The sequence below is a fragment of the Telopea speciosissima genome, chromosome 3, assembly GCF_018873765.1.
Source record: "Telopea speciosissima isolate NSW1024214 ecotype Mountain lineage chromosome 3, Tspe_v1, whole genome shotgun sequence".
Classification (NCBI taxonomy): domain Eukaryota; kingdom Viridiplantae; phylum Streptophyta; class Magnoliopsida; order Proteales; family Proteaceae; genus Telopea; species Telopea speciosissima.
This window is the reverse complement of record NC_057918.1, coordinates 66,958,737-66,976,716: the sequence shown is the minus strand read 5'-3', so window position 1 is coordinate 66,976,716 and position 17,980 is coordinate 66,958,737. Positions and strand designations below refer to the sequence as shown.

The following is a 17,980-nucleotide window of genomic DNA, read 5'->3' as shown; positions in this document are numbered from 1 at the left end:
CCATATAAATTTTCACTTACCACACCAAGTCATTATGACACAAGCATAGGGAGTTGAATGATTGCAAATATAGATCTTCATGATATTGAGTATGAAACTCGAGAATACACAATAATAAGTTAGCTATAGCTTTACAATATAACAAGTTTAAGAGTTGCTTTTTTTTTTTGGTAAAAAGTTTATGAGTTTACACCTTCAAAGAGTGAGGGATAATCCTCTACTCCATCATAGTTGGGCTTGTAATTGTAATTTAGAAATTGATCTTATGCTTGAGCAATGACTGTTCCATTTTTCTCAAGTTCTCTTTGCCTGGCTCTTTCCATCTTCCGCTTACGCCATTCCTCAAGAGCTGAAAGTCCAAATATATAAGAGAAACAACCTTGTTACATTAATGAAACAAAACAGAATATCAGAATCCACATGTTCATCCAGAAAAGTTCACAGAAACCAAGTCCTAGAATCAGTCCAAACTAGCAACTTAGTATCTTTTTCTCTCCTCTTTTTTTTGTGGGGGGGGGAGCAGGGGGTTCTAAATTTTCAGTCTACAAGGCATGGAACCTGAATCAATAATTTATACAATGAAACAGGGGTGAACAATGCATATTTTATATTTAGCCTAAACTCTGAATTTAGTCTTGATTAATTATTTTTACCAATTCTGTATTCTGAGAACCCTATACTGTTGGTCATTTCAGAGATCAGGATTTTTAGGATGCCACAGAAAAAGTTCAAAAGAGATCGACCACGCAATCTCAAAGCAGCAGAGAAGCTTTGCTCTTAAAGTTCTCAGTGATGGTCTTTTCTCTTCTATACCCAAACAAATGTTTGCAAACATGTAAACCATCGAAGTCCAGATGAACTGTAGACAAGCCATAGCCTGTCTTTGGTCAATACTTCTAAGTTCTAACACTAGCATGATCCCACCAACACTTGGATAAATTCAACTAAATGACCTCATACGGCAAGTTGCAACATATTTTTTTCAAGTGAAATTTCATAGATTATATGCAGAAGTCTACAAGGTACACCAACAGCAATACACAAACAGAGGAAACACTTTACTACCCTATAAAAAAAGGGGTGTACCCAGTGCACGAGGCTCCCGCCACTGCGGGGTCTGGGAGGGTCATAATGTACGCAGCCTTACCCCTGCTTTGGCAGAGAGGCTGTTTCCATACTCGAACCCGCGGCCATTTTATCACAGTGGAGCAACCTTTACTTTTGCACGGAGGCCCGCCCTCTAAACACTTTACTACCCTGTGGCACTCCGAAACAAAAAATGATCATTAAAGTATCTAACCAGTATCTTTATTCAAAAAGGCCTTACTTTCGTGATGCTAGGTTAATCCAAGTTATGACTTAGATCAGTGCACAGTTGACATGTAGCTACGGCAGTTATCCCCTCCCTGACTCCACATGCCATCCCCCCTCCCTCCCCACAAAAATAATAATAATAATAATAACAATAGCAATAAAGAGGAAATCCTCCTTGCAGGCCTGTAGCATGGTTCTGTTCTGGCTGTGATAGGGCTAGAATAATCCATGCCCATTATTAACAGGTGACATCCTTACTAAGAAGATAACATTAGGCCAATTGGAGTTCATTAGTCCTAATTAGCAGACATTTTGCAGACCAAGAAAAGCGGTCAGTAAGATTAAAGAGCATATTCTCAATATTGTCAAAAAATTAGAACAAGGCTAGAAGATGGATCTCGCTGAATATCTAGTAGGCTAGGAAGATTGAATATGCATCTCTTGATGTAATGGTTCTTAACCTTCCCTGATGTCAGCGCTGGTGACCACAAATCTAAAAGCATCAATGGTAACAATGCTCTATATTGTTTAAATCCATGGCCTTTGCAAGACTCTTCATTTAGTCCATATCAAGCATTTTAGTAAATGTTATCCATATCAAGCTATGATGTCTAGAGAAGATGCATATGGGAACATTGAACATAAATTATTATTTTGCACCCATTGAAGGGCAGGGTAATTTTGAATCATGATGCATGGATATTTTATATTTTTTTCTTCTATCCTAGTGAACAGTCATTGGAGAGGGGGAACAATGAAGTAAAAGCCCATAGAAACAACAATATCTGCTCCCTGAAGAAAAGCACATCAAGAACAAAAGTGTTCATTTGAAGAAGCACAAAACTGTTTAAATTTTTAAGGTCAAGTGACCAACTGGCACAAGTGTATCAGTTATAAACAAAAGCATGTAGAAGAGCAGCATAGAAAAGAATAATGAGGTTATATAAGGTGAAAGGACCCAAAAATCTTCGTAAAATATTTGACCGTTGGAATCGTGTCAGTAGATCTAAATCATAAATATAGAGTTGAAGGAATAGGGATCTGAAAATTTTCTCTTTTGCTTTATTTTGTACTTGGCAATTCATTTTGTGCCACTATTGCAGTTTCTTCATAGAATCCATAACTAATTGTACTCTATTATCTCTGTTCATGCCTTCAATAAGGTTGAATCTCCACAGTACTTGCACAATATATCACTAAAAGTTTTCTTTTAGTTGAGCTTAATTTTAATCAATTTCTTGGCTCTTTCACATTATATTCAAAATTTCAAAGGTCTGATCATGTTCCAGCATATATTTGATCCACATTCCAGAACAAATTATATTCTCATGTAGTATTTCTCACAGATTTTTCATATGTCAAAAATTATTATGGGAGATCAGTAGCTAAAGCAGTGCAAGAAAAGAAAACCAAACTAAAACAAGATGCAATAGAAGATCCATTGAGCCTCAAGCAGTCACCTCTCAGGCTATTAGCATCATTAATAGGTCGAAAGTTCGTCAACCTCTTTGATAGATCAACTGCAGCAGTCTGTTTAGTGGCTTTTGGTTTCACTGCCTCTGGTTCTACATATGTTTCTTGTTCGATTTCCCTTACCTATACACAAATGAATTAAGAAGAATTGATTTTTTAGATTCAGCATGAATGTTTGCCAAATTCAAAACCCTAAACTTAATGAATTACCCAGCTTTTCAGCAAGAGAAACTGGCTGGAACAGGTAATGGTATGACCTCTAAACTATCGTACTACACAGTTGTACTTACTCTTTTAATCAGATCCAAGGGCTCCATAGCACGGCGCAGTTCTTCAGATTCCTTAACATATCTCAGTTTCACTGCACTTCAATATATTGATATAAAGATATGTTCACATAAATTAGCAAGTTCAATGCTGATTCCATGATTTAGAAAAACATGAAATAAATGTCCCTGATTCTAATGAGGCTATAATTGAAAAATGGAATAAAATTAGAAAAAGAATGTTTCTGAAGAAAATTAGGGGAAAAAAATACATGCATACAAGATATGTTCCTATTTTACAAATATCAGTTTAGGATGTTTTGGTTCAAGCAGCTACTCACAACCCACATACCACCTTAGAGCTAATAACTTTGATTGTCACTCTAAAAATATGATATACATGTAGGGGTGTCAATTGGTCTGGTTTTGGGCTATCGGTCCGGTTTCTTAATGGTTCCAGCCCTAAGGGGTCAGGACCAAAACCGGACCAATAAGCTAATCGGTTCCAAACTTGAGATCCAGGACTATTAACTAATGGATGGGCCGGTTCCGGTTCCTAAACGGTTCCAAGCAGTCCAAAATTTCTTTAAAAAAAATCCCTAACACATGTCTACATATATTTAATAAGGGCCAAAATCGGACCAATAAGCTAATCGGTTCCAGACTTGAGATCCAGGACCACTAACTAATGGGTGGGCCAGTTCTGGTTCTTAAACGGTTCCAAGCAGTCCAAAATTTCTTTTAAAAAAATCCCTAACACATGCCTACATATATTTAATAGTATCATAATAAGACACTAATCTTTTTTTTTTGGGTAAACATAATAAGACACTAATCAATCACATGAGATATGCTTCATTTTTTTTCCCCTCAAATCATAGAACTAGTTTATAAAGGGTTTGACCTTGGTGCTCATGACCCTTGAGTCTTAAGAATTATAAAATATCTAGGGTTAGGATGTGAATTTATTCCGGTTCCACCGATTCCTAATTGATAGATCTAGAACCGGAGCAACAACTTATTGGTAGATCTGGAACCGGACCAATAAGCTTTGGGTGGGTCAGTTCCAGTTCCTAGCAGGCCGGTTCCCGGTTCTGGTCCAAAATTGACCTTACATACCTGGTGGTTCCAAGATAAGACATCCAAACTTCCCTTGGAGATTAACCATCATACCATAACAAAGTTCTCTAAGAAAATTAGTAAAGATAAGGGAAGACAATCAAACAAAAGTTGAAATAAATCTCATATTGGGCTAGTTTATGTTCATTTATGTAGTAAAGTTTCTATAACAATGTTAGAACAAGATTAACCAGCCACCACTGCTTAGAGAAACAAAGGGAGAAGAAGAACCGTGAGTGGAGAATAGGCTCTTACATTTACGAAAAAAGAAAATGGGCTCGCAATTAAGGGAGTGCAAGTTATCCTAATCGTGACCTCATAATAGATATTTATAACTACTTAATTGGTGCAATTACAAGTATGTTCAAACCACTTAGAGACTATGTTCAATGGACCCTGCTATAACGAATAAACATAAACAACAACCCACATATAATAAACACCACCAAGAACAATTAAGTATCACTATAGTTACTAAACAACACCGCTACTATAATTTTAACACAACCCTGAAGCAGGAGCATAATATCAGCCATGTCCAGCTTGGAACAACCACCAAGGAAGGCCGGACGAAATAGCGCCTTAGTGAAAATACACCAAGCTGACTCCTACAAGCGACAAATGGTGTCGCAATCAATTTTTTCATCACAACATCTCGTACAAAATGACGATCGACCTCAATGTGCTTAGTATGCTCATGAAAAACAAGGTTGCTTGGTTATTACACAACATATCAATAGGCTTAGTAACAGGAAACCAAAGCTCTTGAAGAAGAGACTTCACCCACAACAATTTAATTGTCGTATGAGCCATAGCTCTATACTCTGCTTTATCACTAGAACTTGCCGCCGTAGTCTATTTCTTACTTCTCCAAGTTACAAGATTCCCTCCAATGAAGATACAATAACCAATAATAGACCTTCTATCACCTTCAACACCAACTCAGTCAGCATCAGAGTATCCAATAAGATCAACATTTTTATTAGGCCTATATATGAGACCCTTTCCTAAGCACTTTTAAGATACCACAAAATTCAACAGGCAGCCTCAAGGTTTAAAGTATCAGTATCGGGTATTGTATCGGTCAAACAATTTTAGGAGATGTATCGGATCGTAAAGTATCCGAGATACGTATCGATCGGTGCAGAAACACATGAAAATGATCAAAATACACATGAAAATACACTTTTAGACACAAAAACAATGTGTCATATATCATGCATATACACTAAAAATTGTGACTAATGTATAATCAGACAAGTGCAGCACTTTGAAATTAATATAAAAGATGAGATTTCTTATATGTAGGTGAAAAATCTATACATAATGTACTACATATATACACACAAGCATAAGTTCTTTTATGGAAGTCATTTTCGTTTTTGGGTGAAAAATGGTAGATTTGAGTTCAAATCTTTGCAAATGTATACAATGCATGCATCTAATAGTTAATTGAACCTATTCTCCTTGAATCATAGCAAAAAAAAAAGAACTGAAATGCAAGATTTGAAGCAAAAGATCAAGTTTTTTGAAGAAGAAAAACTACCTTTTCCTTCAAGAACTCCTTCAATCTACGATATTTTGTTGTTGGTTGCTGCAAATGATGTAGTTCCACCACTATTTGAATCGTTTTTCACTATGGAATGGAAGCCCTAACAAGATTTGGGTGAAAAAAGGGCTTAAAATAAAAAATTTCTGGGTTTTCATCTTGGTTAGAACCTGGTTTTTCCGCTGCAGGTGCTCTCTGGTTCGTGTTTTGTGTAAAATGTGATTTGAGTCATGTGTACCGATATGTGTCGGTATGTATCGATATGTATCGATCGATACATATCGAGACACTTAGAAACCCAAAAAATGGTGACTTTTAATACGTATCGAGTGTATCGATACAGATCAACCGTATCATATCGTATCGATCGATACATATCGATACACTTGATACAATACATTTAAAAAAAAAAAAAGAGATGTATGGGTTAGTATCGTATCGATACCGACCAATACTTTAATCCATGGGCTGCCTCCCAATGAGCCCGTTTGGGCGTTTCCATAAACTAGCTCATAACTCCTACTGCAAAAGAAATATATGGCATGGACACAATTAGATAAATAAGTTTACCAACCAATCTCATGTACTGATTCTTAACCCCAAACAGTTGATGCAGATCCATGGGAGTATCAATAGGTTTGGATACTAACATCGCAGTTTCAGACGGGAGATTAAGCACATACTTCCTCTGAGAGAGACTGATGCCTTCACTACTTCTCACAATCTCAATCCCTAGAAAGTACTTGAGGGTCTCAAATCTTTCGTCTGAAAACGTTGTCATAAATAAGATTTAACCTCATCAATACCGGAAGAGTAATTACCAGAAATAATAATATCATCAACGTATATAACTAACACTACAACCCCGGGATCAAAACGTTGAACAAAGGCTGAATGATCTAAATAACATTGGGTAAATCCATACCGAAATACCGAATAACAACCTTGCTAAATTTACCAAACCTAGCTCGACAAGATTGCTTCAGACCATAAATTACTTTTTGAAGTTTACACACTCTACTAACACTTTGATGTAGATCAAATCAAGAAAAAGAAAAGACCGAAACACTGTTCACGTGAACAGTGTCACAGTCCATATTGCCTTGGTGGGAATGCTTCTAGAAGATCCCATGGGGCCCAAGACCAAATTGTGTGGAAGCTTTATTAGAAGATTCAATTTTGCCTATGCGTGGGGGATTTAGGAGTTCAGTTTGATTCTATTTTTAGTTGAATTGGGTAACAAGTTAGTGAGTTATTTAATTAAGTTACTTTCCTTTTTAGTATCAGCACCTTTGTTTCTATTTTAGTAAGTCAAAATTGTCCTTGTAATAGTTGTCTAGCAAAAACTAAGTTAGAGTTACTTAGGCAGCAAGTTATTCTTTGTTTTATTTTCAGTAACTTAGTCCTATATATTGTAATAGACCCAAGGGGTCTCCCCACGATTTGAATGATGAATGAAGTTTGCTTTTGCAATAACTATTGTCCTGAGGAAGGCTGAGAAAGGGTGAGATGCCTTGGCTGAGATAGCCGACCCATCCTATCCTCATTCCCCTTCCCTTGCTCGATCTCCCTTCTCTTTCCTTTACTTTCTATTTTGATTTCCAAGTCTACCACAGAGAATCCGAGACACCTAGCTGAGTTTACAGACTTGTTGGAGGTCCTCATCAAACCTTACAACTATTGAAATGATTGCTTGCTGGTTTGGAAGATCAAATACACCTGCAGCAGTTTAGTTTCTAATTTCGTGTGCTGGATTCTGCCTGCTGTTCTGTAATTTTGGGGTTCTAATCTGATCATCAAGACATCCATTCAACCACCAGGAAACCATATTCTGAAGCCTGTAGTTTGGAGTTTCAGAACTAAGGCAACTCAGCTAGGTGTAGAACTAAGGAGAACCTCATTTGACCTTGGTTTGGAATCAAAGTGTTGGCTGGTTTGTCTGAAACTTATACTTTCTAATTTCAGCCCTTACCTTCTATTTTTGTGACCTGCATATATCGCTACATCAGGCCACCAGAATTAGCCCAAACTTGGAGGGTTAATCCACCCTAACAAGACCTAGGCTTGAACTGAGTTTAAGGTCCATCTGTTGGCTGAATATTATTATTCTGTTACACCTTCTATTTCTGGTTAAGCCTAGACTGACCTGCGGTTAAGGGATTTGTTTACTACCTGTGTTTTATTACATTGTGGGTAATATTGGGTTACGTTACTTGTAATATGGCCTTACATTACACTCTCTCCCTTAACAACATACCTAGGAGGTTGCTCCATATATACCTCCTCAAGCAATCAACATAGAAAAAAGCATTTTTTTTTTAATATCGAGTTGATATAATGGCCAATCAAGATTAACAACGAGGGAAATAAACACTCTGTCAGACAGACAGAGTTTAACCTAGCAACAGGAGAAAAAGACTCAAAGAAGTCGATACCATAAGTCTGAGTAAACCCTGTTTTCACCAATTATGCCTGTAGGCGCTCAATAGATCCATCAGGGTTGTACTTGGCAGTATACACCCAACAAAACTGCATTACCTCTTTACCTGGAGGAAGATCAACCAAGGTCCATGTCTTTCGAGATAGAAGGGTAATCATTTCCAGATCCATAGTCAACTTCCACCCAAGATAAGAAAATGCCTCCTGATATGATTTTGATATAGATTGTGCAGACAAAGACAAAGCAAAATTATGAAATATGAAGGGAAGATGGGAGATGTGACACACAAACAAAATTATCAATCCAAAAGTGACCAGAGACTGTTGAGTGCAAGAATGGGTATCTTTGTGTAAAGAAACTGGTAAGTCAACAAGTGCAAAGAAGAAGCAGAAACTCCAGCCAAGGATTCGCATTCGGGAAAGGGCAATACAGATGGAGATGAAGTCACAAGTCAACTTGGTTTAGGACGTCACTGGAAAACTTTAGAGGAGGAAGAGACTATAAAAGGAATTACAGCAGGAATAGAAAGTGACTGGGAAAGGTCAGTTGCCAAGTCACGACCCTCAGTAGAAAAGTATGGTGTACCTTCAAAGAACGTAACATTAGCACTCACAAACTGTTGATGGGTAAAAGGGTCATAACAATGATAACCTATTTGGATGCGTGAATATCCAAGAAAAATACATTTGACAGCTCTTGGAGATAATTTATCCTGCCCTGGTCGTAAAACTTGAACAAAACAGGTGCAACCAACCACACAATATGGTAAAGAAAATAGAGGAAAATTGGGAAGAACAATACTCATAGGAGAAATTATTACGAACAGAGGAAGGCATATGATTAATCAAATAACAAGCATTTAAAACAACCTAAATGTTTGGGAACATTCATATGAAATAATAAAGAACAAGCAAATTTCCAAGAGATGTCTATTTTTCGTTTAGCTATACCATTCTACTGAGGAGTATAAGAGCAACTAATTTGATATAAAATACCATACTCCAAGCAAAAAAGAAGATATTTCATTTTGAGTATTATTCCAAAAAAAATTTAATAGAAGCATCAAATTGAGTTTTATATCATTATAAAAGGAATGAAAGATAGACAAAAAAACATGAACGATCTTTCAACAAATATAACCAAATAAGATATGAATGATCGCCACCAAAGATTACAAAATACATAAATTCAAACCAACTCTGGACACGGCATGGACCCCAAATATCAGATTGCAAGACTAACTCCTAGAAACATCTCGTAGGGGAAAAATAATATGATGGTGTTTCCTAAGCTCGCATGCTTCACACTCAATACGGGAGAGATTTGCACGTAGGAACCATGTGTTGAAGCTTAGAGAGGGAACCGATAATGCCAATGCAAAGAGGCAACACCACTAGAAGTGACAAACACAACAATAGAAACACAATCACCATCAAGATAGTATAAACCACCGTTCTCATGCTCTCCACCAATCTTCTTTCCTGTCTGAAGATCATGGAAGTTGGAATACAAAATAAGATAGATAGAAGCCTAGAAGGAAACAAAGTAGTTTCAATGTCTTAGTAATTTGACTCGCTGATAAAAAGATTCAAGGGTGAACAAATGATAATAACAAAGATGAGGTGGCAGAAAACAACACCATGTTCGAAAACCTTAGTAGAGAATCCATTATCAAGAATACCTGGGATGGGTGATCAGATTTATGGAAGGACGAAAACACATTACTAGTCATATGATTGGATGTACTAGAGTCTATAACCCAACTGATATAAGAGCAGGGAAGAAGTGCAGTCGTACCTGTGTGGGCAAGGGTGGCAGTGGATGAAGAAGTGGAAGCTTCAAGCTACTGAAGATGCTTAAGTAACTGGTTATAGTCATTTCGGGACACAGAGCCTGATGGGCTAGTATCATATGTAGAGGCAGCGTTCGCATCATTTGAGGACACTATATCAGAACACCCATTAGTCATTGCAGAATTTTCCAACTGTTGGCCCACTCAGGTTTACCATACTTTTCCCAACATTTATCCATCGTGTGATTGGGCTTTGCCATAATGAGCGTTGGTGTAAGGGCTGATTAGACTGTTGTCCTCCCCGACCACTAGTGTCATGTCCTCTCCCTCCCCTCTGAACCTCGACCGCGACCAGAGAACCTAAGACACGTCCACGACCAGTGCAACCATTAACAAATGTACAACTATCCTTGGTCGAAGGAGAGGATTCCGATTTGGCAAGGGAAGGAGAGACAATCTGTTGAATGCAACAAAATACTTCATTCATCGAAGGATCCTTTTCGCCTATAAGAAACTGATTTTTGACAGGCTCAAATTCAGGGTCTATACCAGATAGAAACTTGGTAATTTGAAACTTTGCACATTGAGATTTCAACACTCAAAGATCAGTAGATACAGGCTGATAGATATTTAATTCCCCCAACATAACCTTTAGGGCACTATAATATTCACCAATTGATTTACCACTCTGTTTGAAGGGGGGGGGGGAAATTCTCATACAAATCATAGCCACAAGATAAATTCTTGTCTTGTGAATAGCCCTCCCTCATGTCATCCCATACAACTTTAGCAGTGTTGTGGAACATGACATTGGCAGCAACTGATGGTTCCATGCTATTCCACAGCCATATGAGCAGTGCATCATGCTCACGGATCCAATCTTTATATTTTGTTTCAGTTGAAGAAGTTGGAGATGAAGATAAATAATCTAGTTTGTCTTTGGCATTGATATAAACTTTGATAGCCTATGCCCAAAGAAGATAATTGGAGGTGCCATTCAACTTGATAAAAGTAATTTAGACATTAACAGAGTTCATAGAAGGCTTAGTGTCAGCCATAATAAATAGATGAAGATAGAAGCAGCACCAAATTAATGAATCAAATCAGAATATTTGATATCAAGAATCAGGCTAATGATGTGTGTATATAATCACCACCATAAATAAATGCAGAATAAGCAATAGTAGGTCAGAAACAAGAGTTGTTGGTCGAAGAACCAAACCCAATATTGTAGATCAAGGAGGAAAAAAAAGCTGCAAGAAGAGAGAATATGTCCTGTGAAAAGAAATCCAATCGCATAGAGCAAATCAAATCTGATCGCTCTAACATTCTGGTTGAGTGTACATCTTGAGAAGTCTACTTGAACTTCAAAATTTTAGACTCATACAACGGTGGATTTTAAGATCTGAATCTGGTTCCAACATAGAAACCAAGATTCTAAAAATAGCAACCAAGATATCTCACCATCAACTTGTCTGATCAGATGCAACTTTGTATTGAATGTAGTGGAGGATGAATAAAAACTACTGCCAAAGACTTGTGTGAATCAGATGGTAGGACCATGAGTCATTAAAAATTTTGTGTAAACCAAAAAAAATAAAAAATAGGAAGCCGCAAGGAAGGTTCAGCATATCTTCAAAGAAAGAAAATTTTAGATCCACCTCTTCCATTACATCCACAGGAAGGTAGCAAGGCCAGCCATAGAGGATCACTTGTTTTATCTGATAATTAAACAAGGAAAGCCATGGAAAATAGGGGAAAAAATCCTCTGCAGTGCCTTAGTCTTGCGGTGCCTTGCAGTACGGGCTTGAGAGCTCGACACGTGGAAGATGTGACATCCAATGGTGCCGAGCTCGAAAAGAAAGAAAGAAAAAAAAAATGGGTCAATCGAGCTCGCACCGTTGGATGAAGCATCTTCCACATGTCGAGCTCTCAGGCCCTAACTGCAAGGCACCGCAACATGAAGGAATTGCAGAGGATTTAAATCCTGGAAAATAAAAGCGGCAAGAGCTGCTGTAAACAGTCACAGAAGAAACACTAGACTCTCAAAACACCAAGAAGGAACTGTAGTTACTGGTGTTCTGATACCATGTGAAAATGTTAGAACAAGACTAACCAGCAACTACAGCTTAAAGCAACAAAGAGGATGAATAGGCTCACAATTAGAAGAGTGCAAGTTACCCTAATCGTGAGCCCATAATAGATATTTATAACTAATTAATTGGTGCAATTACAAGTATATCCAAACAAAAACACTATGACCAATGTACCCTCCTATGACTTAAATAAACATAAACTACAACCCACACTTAATAAACACAACCAAGAATAATTATCACCATAGTTACTAAACAACACCAGTCACCACTACTATAATTTTAACAGTTTCCAACATAGAATATCAGCTCCTTTTACAGAGAAATAGAACAGCTCTTTCATCATCCCTTTCTTTTAGAACCATTGGCTTGAATTCATGGTTATCATCTGACTTTACCAATCCGGTAACTCACAAGCACCAAGACCATTGACCCATCAAACTCACCTGACCAATTACCTGAGTTTCTGATACTTTCTTTCTCAATCAGAGTTACCTAAGATGGAACAGACAGCCATATTTGTTGATATATATTGTTGTAGTGCTTACCTAACAGCTCAAGCTTTTAGGATAAGCAGTTGTAACATGGTATTAGAACCAAGAGGTTGGGTGTTCGATCCCTGGTATTGTGAGAGGAGTTTTGTGTGTTATGTCCCACACTTTGTGCCCTTTGGGGCCACATGATAGCACCACCACGTGACGGTGTCACATGCACAGCCATGTGTGTGTGTGTGTATGTGTGGGCCTGCACTTGCAGGGGGAGTGTTGATACACATTGTTGTAATCCTTACCCCAGCTCGAGCTTTTGGGATAAGCGATTGTAATAATATCATTCACTAAGAAACACTAATCAAATATCTCTACCAAATGGATTAAAAGCCAATTTGAATGACCAACTTCTCTGTAGAAGAAGAACAATTGTTATTTTATCTTAAAACAAAAAAGCTTAGTGAGCATTCAGTATCTCCAATGAATAGCGCCAATTCCCGACGCTGCACAGAGAAAAGGGTTAGCAACAGATAGTTTCTCTGTAGAATAGAAACAGATGCTCGATATGGTGAATTGACCAATTGCAAGGCCATAGTTTTACCAAATATATTCGATGCAAACCATACTTAGTAGAAGTCTAGTTTGGCTGTCTTTGTTTATTCTAATCAAATTAAAATCATTATACCATAAATACAGGTTCCAGGAATCCTAGGTAACAACTCTATCACTAATGATTATGCAAGAGTGGAGAGCCATATAGGAAATTTTCTTTTCAGTCCATATTCAGGTCAATTTATACTTTTTAGAAGTTCAAATGTAGTTAGCATATTTTTTATTGAAAACTTATCCAACTTCCTTTTAAAGAAATATGAGGTAGGAAGATATCTAGCTAACCCAAGTTGCCAAAGTCAATGTCACCCCACTGACAACATGTCAACTTGTAGTGGGTTTTCTCTTTCGGAAATTTTAATTTAATCAGGAGTATTTTTTTTTTCTTGGTACTAAATTTAATCATGAGTTTGGTGTAAGGTTTTTTTTTTTTTTGTTTGTATTTTACTTTGTGGTGGGTTGGGCTCAAGCACTAATAGGAGTTTCTATAATATTAATTGGAGTTATATTTTGGCTTTACTTCAGTTAGGAGTTAATTTTGAAACAAGATTTTGAGGAATTCTACAACTGGGAAAGTACTGTCAGTCTAATGTTGTAGATTTAATAATTGACTGTATGAGAGCATGTGTGCATCTTTCCCCACAAGTAGCTCTTTCTAGTTGGCTACAGTAAGGCTTCTTTTTTGCAAGCCTATCGTAGATTTAATTACTGATTGGATGCGGGCATGTGTGCATCTTTTCCTACAAGTAGCTTTTTCTACTTGGCTGCAGTTAAGGCTTCTTTTTTGCTATCATTGGCTATCACCTTGTTGCAGAGCGTGATTTTTTTATTGGATCTTTGGCTATTCATGCAATCTTTCTTTAGTTCTTCAGTAGTTCTTGACCTGCATCTGATCTTCTTTATCAATACTGATCAGTATACTATCTTTTTAAAGTTGTCTGATAGGATTCTGTTATCTTGAATTGAGTTTTCTCCGTACATCCCATTAAACCAATACTGTGAAAAACACCCTTCAAAGGATTGAGAGAAATTGGTTCCCTCACAACCAGTCCCCTGATCTCTTGAATTATAGTTTTCCTGAATTGCATATGGTCTTCTTTATCGAAACCAAATAGATGACTATTTTTTTTTTCTTGTTGGCTAATTAGATTTCCTTATCCAGAATTGACTTTCTCCATGGAAACCAGAGCTATGAAAAAATCACCCAACAAATGATTGAGAGAAAGTGGTTCCCTCCCAACCAGTACCCATATCTCCGGTACTATATTTTTCCCACCTTGGATCTGGTAACCTTTTATCAAGATTGACAAGTTTATTATTTTTTTCTTCTTGGAGAGATTGGGTTCTGTATATCTCTTATCAAGAATGGAGTTTTCTCCATAGAAACATAAGCTATGAAAATCACCCTTCAAAATGATTCAGATTTGAGAGAAACCAGTTCCTGCCCGACCAATCCCTTTATACTAATGATAGTCATCTCTCTATTATTTCAAAGGATCGATCCTACGCTTAAAACCAGTTTTAGACAACTCGTACATAGCCCTTTTGCAATATTATAAGCACTCAGCAGTCTTCTATCTTTCTATTTTTATTGAAGAAGGGGAAAAAAAAAACAGAAAGCTGATGAGGGCAGGATATCTCAATCCAAAATCTGTCAGACATACCACTGCCAAACTTTCACTCACATAGAGGCCAAAGCCAAGAGTTCCCGATACCCTCTTCCGATTTGCCACCACTATTCTACAAAGTAGTGACGAATCCAATAACTCAAGTACAAATCCCAAAATAAACCAAAGCGAATACTGCAAAGATCCAGACACAGCTGTGGATACTAACTCTACTGAAATTTCCTCCCATCAACTCCACATCCCAACTAAAAGTTCCAAAGCGAAGCCAAATTTTTCCCACTTGATCCAACAAAATACTCAACACTTTTTCAAGGAATACCTATTATTCATGGTGATTAGGAAAACCGCTATGCATGATTAGTCATTAAACCAATGTTCTTGAAAAAGATAAAAATTTACAAGAGAACTGAAGAGTTAACAAATAAAATAATTGGGGAGAAACATTTAAGGGGAAGAAGGGGACTAAGAGATGGAAGAGGACCTGCATCGAGTTGATCGGGACTAAGTCTTCTGGAGGAGAGAGAGATACCAGCGAGGAAGCCTTGAAGCAAGAGAAGAAAAGTGACAAGGTTGAAAGAACATACGAGGATGGTCGCGTTCCTGAACGAGAATTTCAACTTCCATGATTGCTGCTGGTTTTCCATCAATCCTTGTCTCTCTTTCTCTGTAATCCACTAATCAGACTGCGAAGAAGAAGACCATTGAACCAGAGACTCTAGTAATTGGCTCTTAGCTCAACAAGCCTTTGCTTGTAATTGCGTATACAAAAATCGAAAGAAAAGGAGAGAAATTTTCTGAAAGTGGAAGTGCCAAGCGGGGAGAGCGGAGAATGGAGATTGGAGCTTCCACCAACAACCCGTTGAAAGTTGACACTAGAAGAGGACACGAGAAGAAAAGAAAGAGACATCCCAAGAAAGAGCAACTACTGGGCCTTGAAGTATCACAGTTGGGTAGAGTAGACCTTACTCCTCATGGGCTGATCTGGGCTGGGCTGGGCTGAGAATAAGGATGGCAGCATGGCAATGGGGATGGTGGGGAGTAAATTTTTATTCTTTCAAGTGTGGTGCAAAGTGCATCCGACGGTGGCCAAGAACATGTCCTTTAAGACATGTATCCTTTCAAGTTCAGTGGCCATCGTCGGATGCACTTTGAATGTGCACTAGACAGTGCACCGCACTTGAGAGGATGAAAATCTGGTGGAGAGTGCATGCCAAAACAATAATCTCATGTAGTTAGGCTTGTTAGGGTTGCATGCCAAAACAAGGCATTATTGATTGATAGGTAATGGTAGTTTTGTGGGGTTAACCCACACTTCACAGAAGTAGAGATGAGATGACAAAGAGAAAAGGTAGAAGGAGACTAAAAGAAAGATACAGAGAAAAGGAGTTAATTTCCCATGTAGTTAGACTTGTTGGGGTTGCATGCCAAAACAATAATCTCAAATCAAATATGAGTATGTAGCTTGATGGAAAAGCTTATAAGGACTTGGACACCTCGCCTTATCAGTTAACTTTTAAGGATGAATTCTACCGGAGTCCCAACAAATAGTATCAGAGTTTGGTGGTGACACCTAAAGATTTATGTATCGGTATCAAGTATCGTATTAGACGGATGATTTTAAGAGACTTATCATATCATATCGGAGAGACATAACATACGTTAAAGATACACATGAAGATGGTCAAGAAATGCATGGATGTATGACTCTGTAAACTATATAAAATTGATTTGTTTCGAATGAAATAGAAGAACCGTACAGTGGTTAAGTCTAAAGAAGGGATTCTATTTGTTACAATTTCTGAGTCCCAGATCTAAGAAATTAATAATTGAAGAGAAGACACTAATGAACCATGTCTGCAATCACAAGTAAAATCCCAATTATGTACATATTTAGTAAACTACTGCTGTAGTGGGCAGTAAGGGGTCTGAAGACTGAAAATTCTTTTTGGCTCCTCCAATAGAAACCCGAATCGACAGAATCCCTCCTAATGCTCAATTGATCAGTTACTAAAATTCTTCTCAGCCATCCCTCCCTATCAAGGGCCATTTATTCCACTGAAGGATAGAATTTCTTATGTCTTTCAATTTCATTCTGATTCGTCTCCTTCTAGCATTCCATTTTACTTTTAAAGCCTTCAACTTGCTCCATAACTTCCAATGGTGGTAAAGAGTAAAGGTTGGAGAGTTTGGTTGTTGTGGGAAAGTAACAAATGTACATTTGCAAAATAAAAACCTAACCCAAATAGGATTCTGTCTTATATTAAAAAATGGATTAATGTGCTAAAACTGTTTGATAATAATTGACATTTATTGTAGGTATGCTCAAATCATCAACGTGGCTTCTTTTTTTATTCCTTTTACTTTTTCATTTTTTAGACTTGAGGATTGTAGTTTGTAATGACTAATTTCTCATTAGTTTATTTAATTTGATATTGGATATAAATTCATCGAAAGTATTTGTTTGACCCCTCTCTCTCTCTTTCTCTTGCACAAAAGGAGACACATGCATTTGCACGTGAGAGTTTACTAGTGTGTGTGTATATATATATATTTATTTAGTTTGATATTGGATATATATTAGCTTGATGCAAGGATTTGAGTCTTTTTACCTATTTAGTGACGCATTACCAAAAAAAAAAAAAGATTTATAATTTTACCACTTTTTACCCAAATCTGTTTTGATCCGTGATTGAACATTATAAGTCCCCAAAACTTGTTGAAATGGTGAAGATTAGAGTCGTTTTTTATATTAGATGATTTCTTCAATTCCAACCCATATCCAAGACAAAAACAAGTTTTCAAGGCCTTTAGTTACTCTCAATTTCGTATCTCACTCAAGATTTCTATTTTGCAAGTTTAAAGGAGGTATATCTTACATGTTTCGGTCTTGTATCAGCCTTATATCAGACCATATCAATAACGTATCGGTCTGTACAAGCTTTAAAAAAAATAAGTATCATATTGATACCTATTGATTTCGATACATATCAACCGATACAATACAATACATACTGATACTTAACAACAAAAAAGGAAGATGATGCAAATATGATAGTACTGTTGGTCATGCTATTTATGGAACAAGCGATTTGTTAGTTCCAGCATGGCTTGCTCTTCTTTCATGTCTCTTTAGGCTAAGCAGTTACTCTTCTTATTTTTTATATGGATTGGGATTGTTAGGATGAATCAAAAAGGGATACGCTATA

The 17,980-nt window shown here is 37.2% G+C and overlaps 1 protein-coding gene across 1 annotated transcript; it reads right to left on the bottom strand.

The window, feature by feature from the left end:
• Window positions 1-58: 58 nt before the first annotated feature.
• Window positions 59-17,256, bottom strand: LOC122655815. The gene is made up of 6 exons (XM_043850163.1): window positions 17,241-17,256; window positions 15,256-15,430; window positions 3,078-3,148; window positions 2,775-2,910; window positions 186-349; window positions 59-154 (listed from the first exon to the last, which is right to left on the bottom strand). The coding sequence occupies exons 2-5, from the start codon at window positions 15,416-15,418 to the stop codon at window positions 264-266; spliced, it is 456 nt and encodes a 151-aa protein (XP_043706098.1). The 5' UTR covers window positions 15,419-15,430; window positions 17,241-17,256; the 3' UTR covers window positions 59-154; window positions 186-263.
• Window positions 17,257-17,980: the final 724 nt, after the last annotated feature.

Coding starts and splice junctions, on each gene's coding strand:
- LOC122655815 (XM_043850163.1), bottom strand. CDS start 15,418: ATGGAAAACCAGCAGCAATCATGGAAGTTGAAATTCTCGTTCAGGAAC. Junction 3,149..15,255: donor TCCCGATCAACTCGATGCAG/GTCCTCTTCCAT, acceptor ATTGAAGTGCAG/TGAAACTGAGATATGTTAAG. Junction 2,911..3,077: donor CCTTGGATCTGATTAAAAGA/GTAAGTACAACT, acceptor ATTTGTGTATAG/GTAAGGGAAATCGAACAAGA.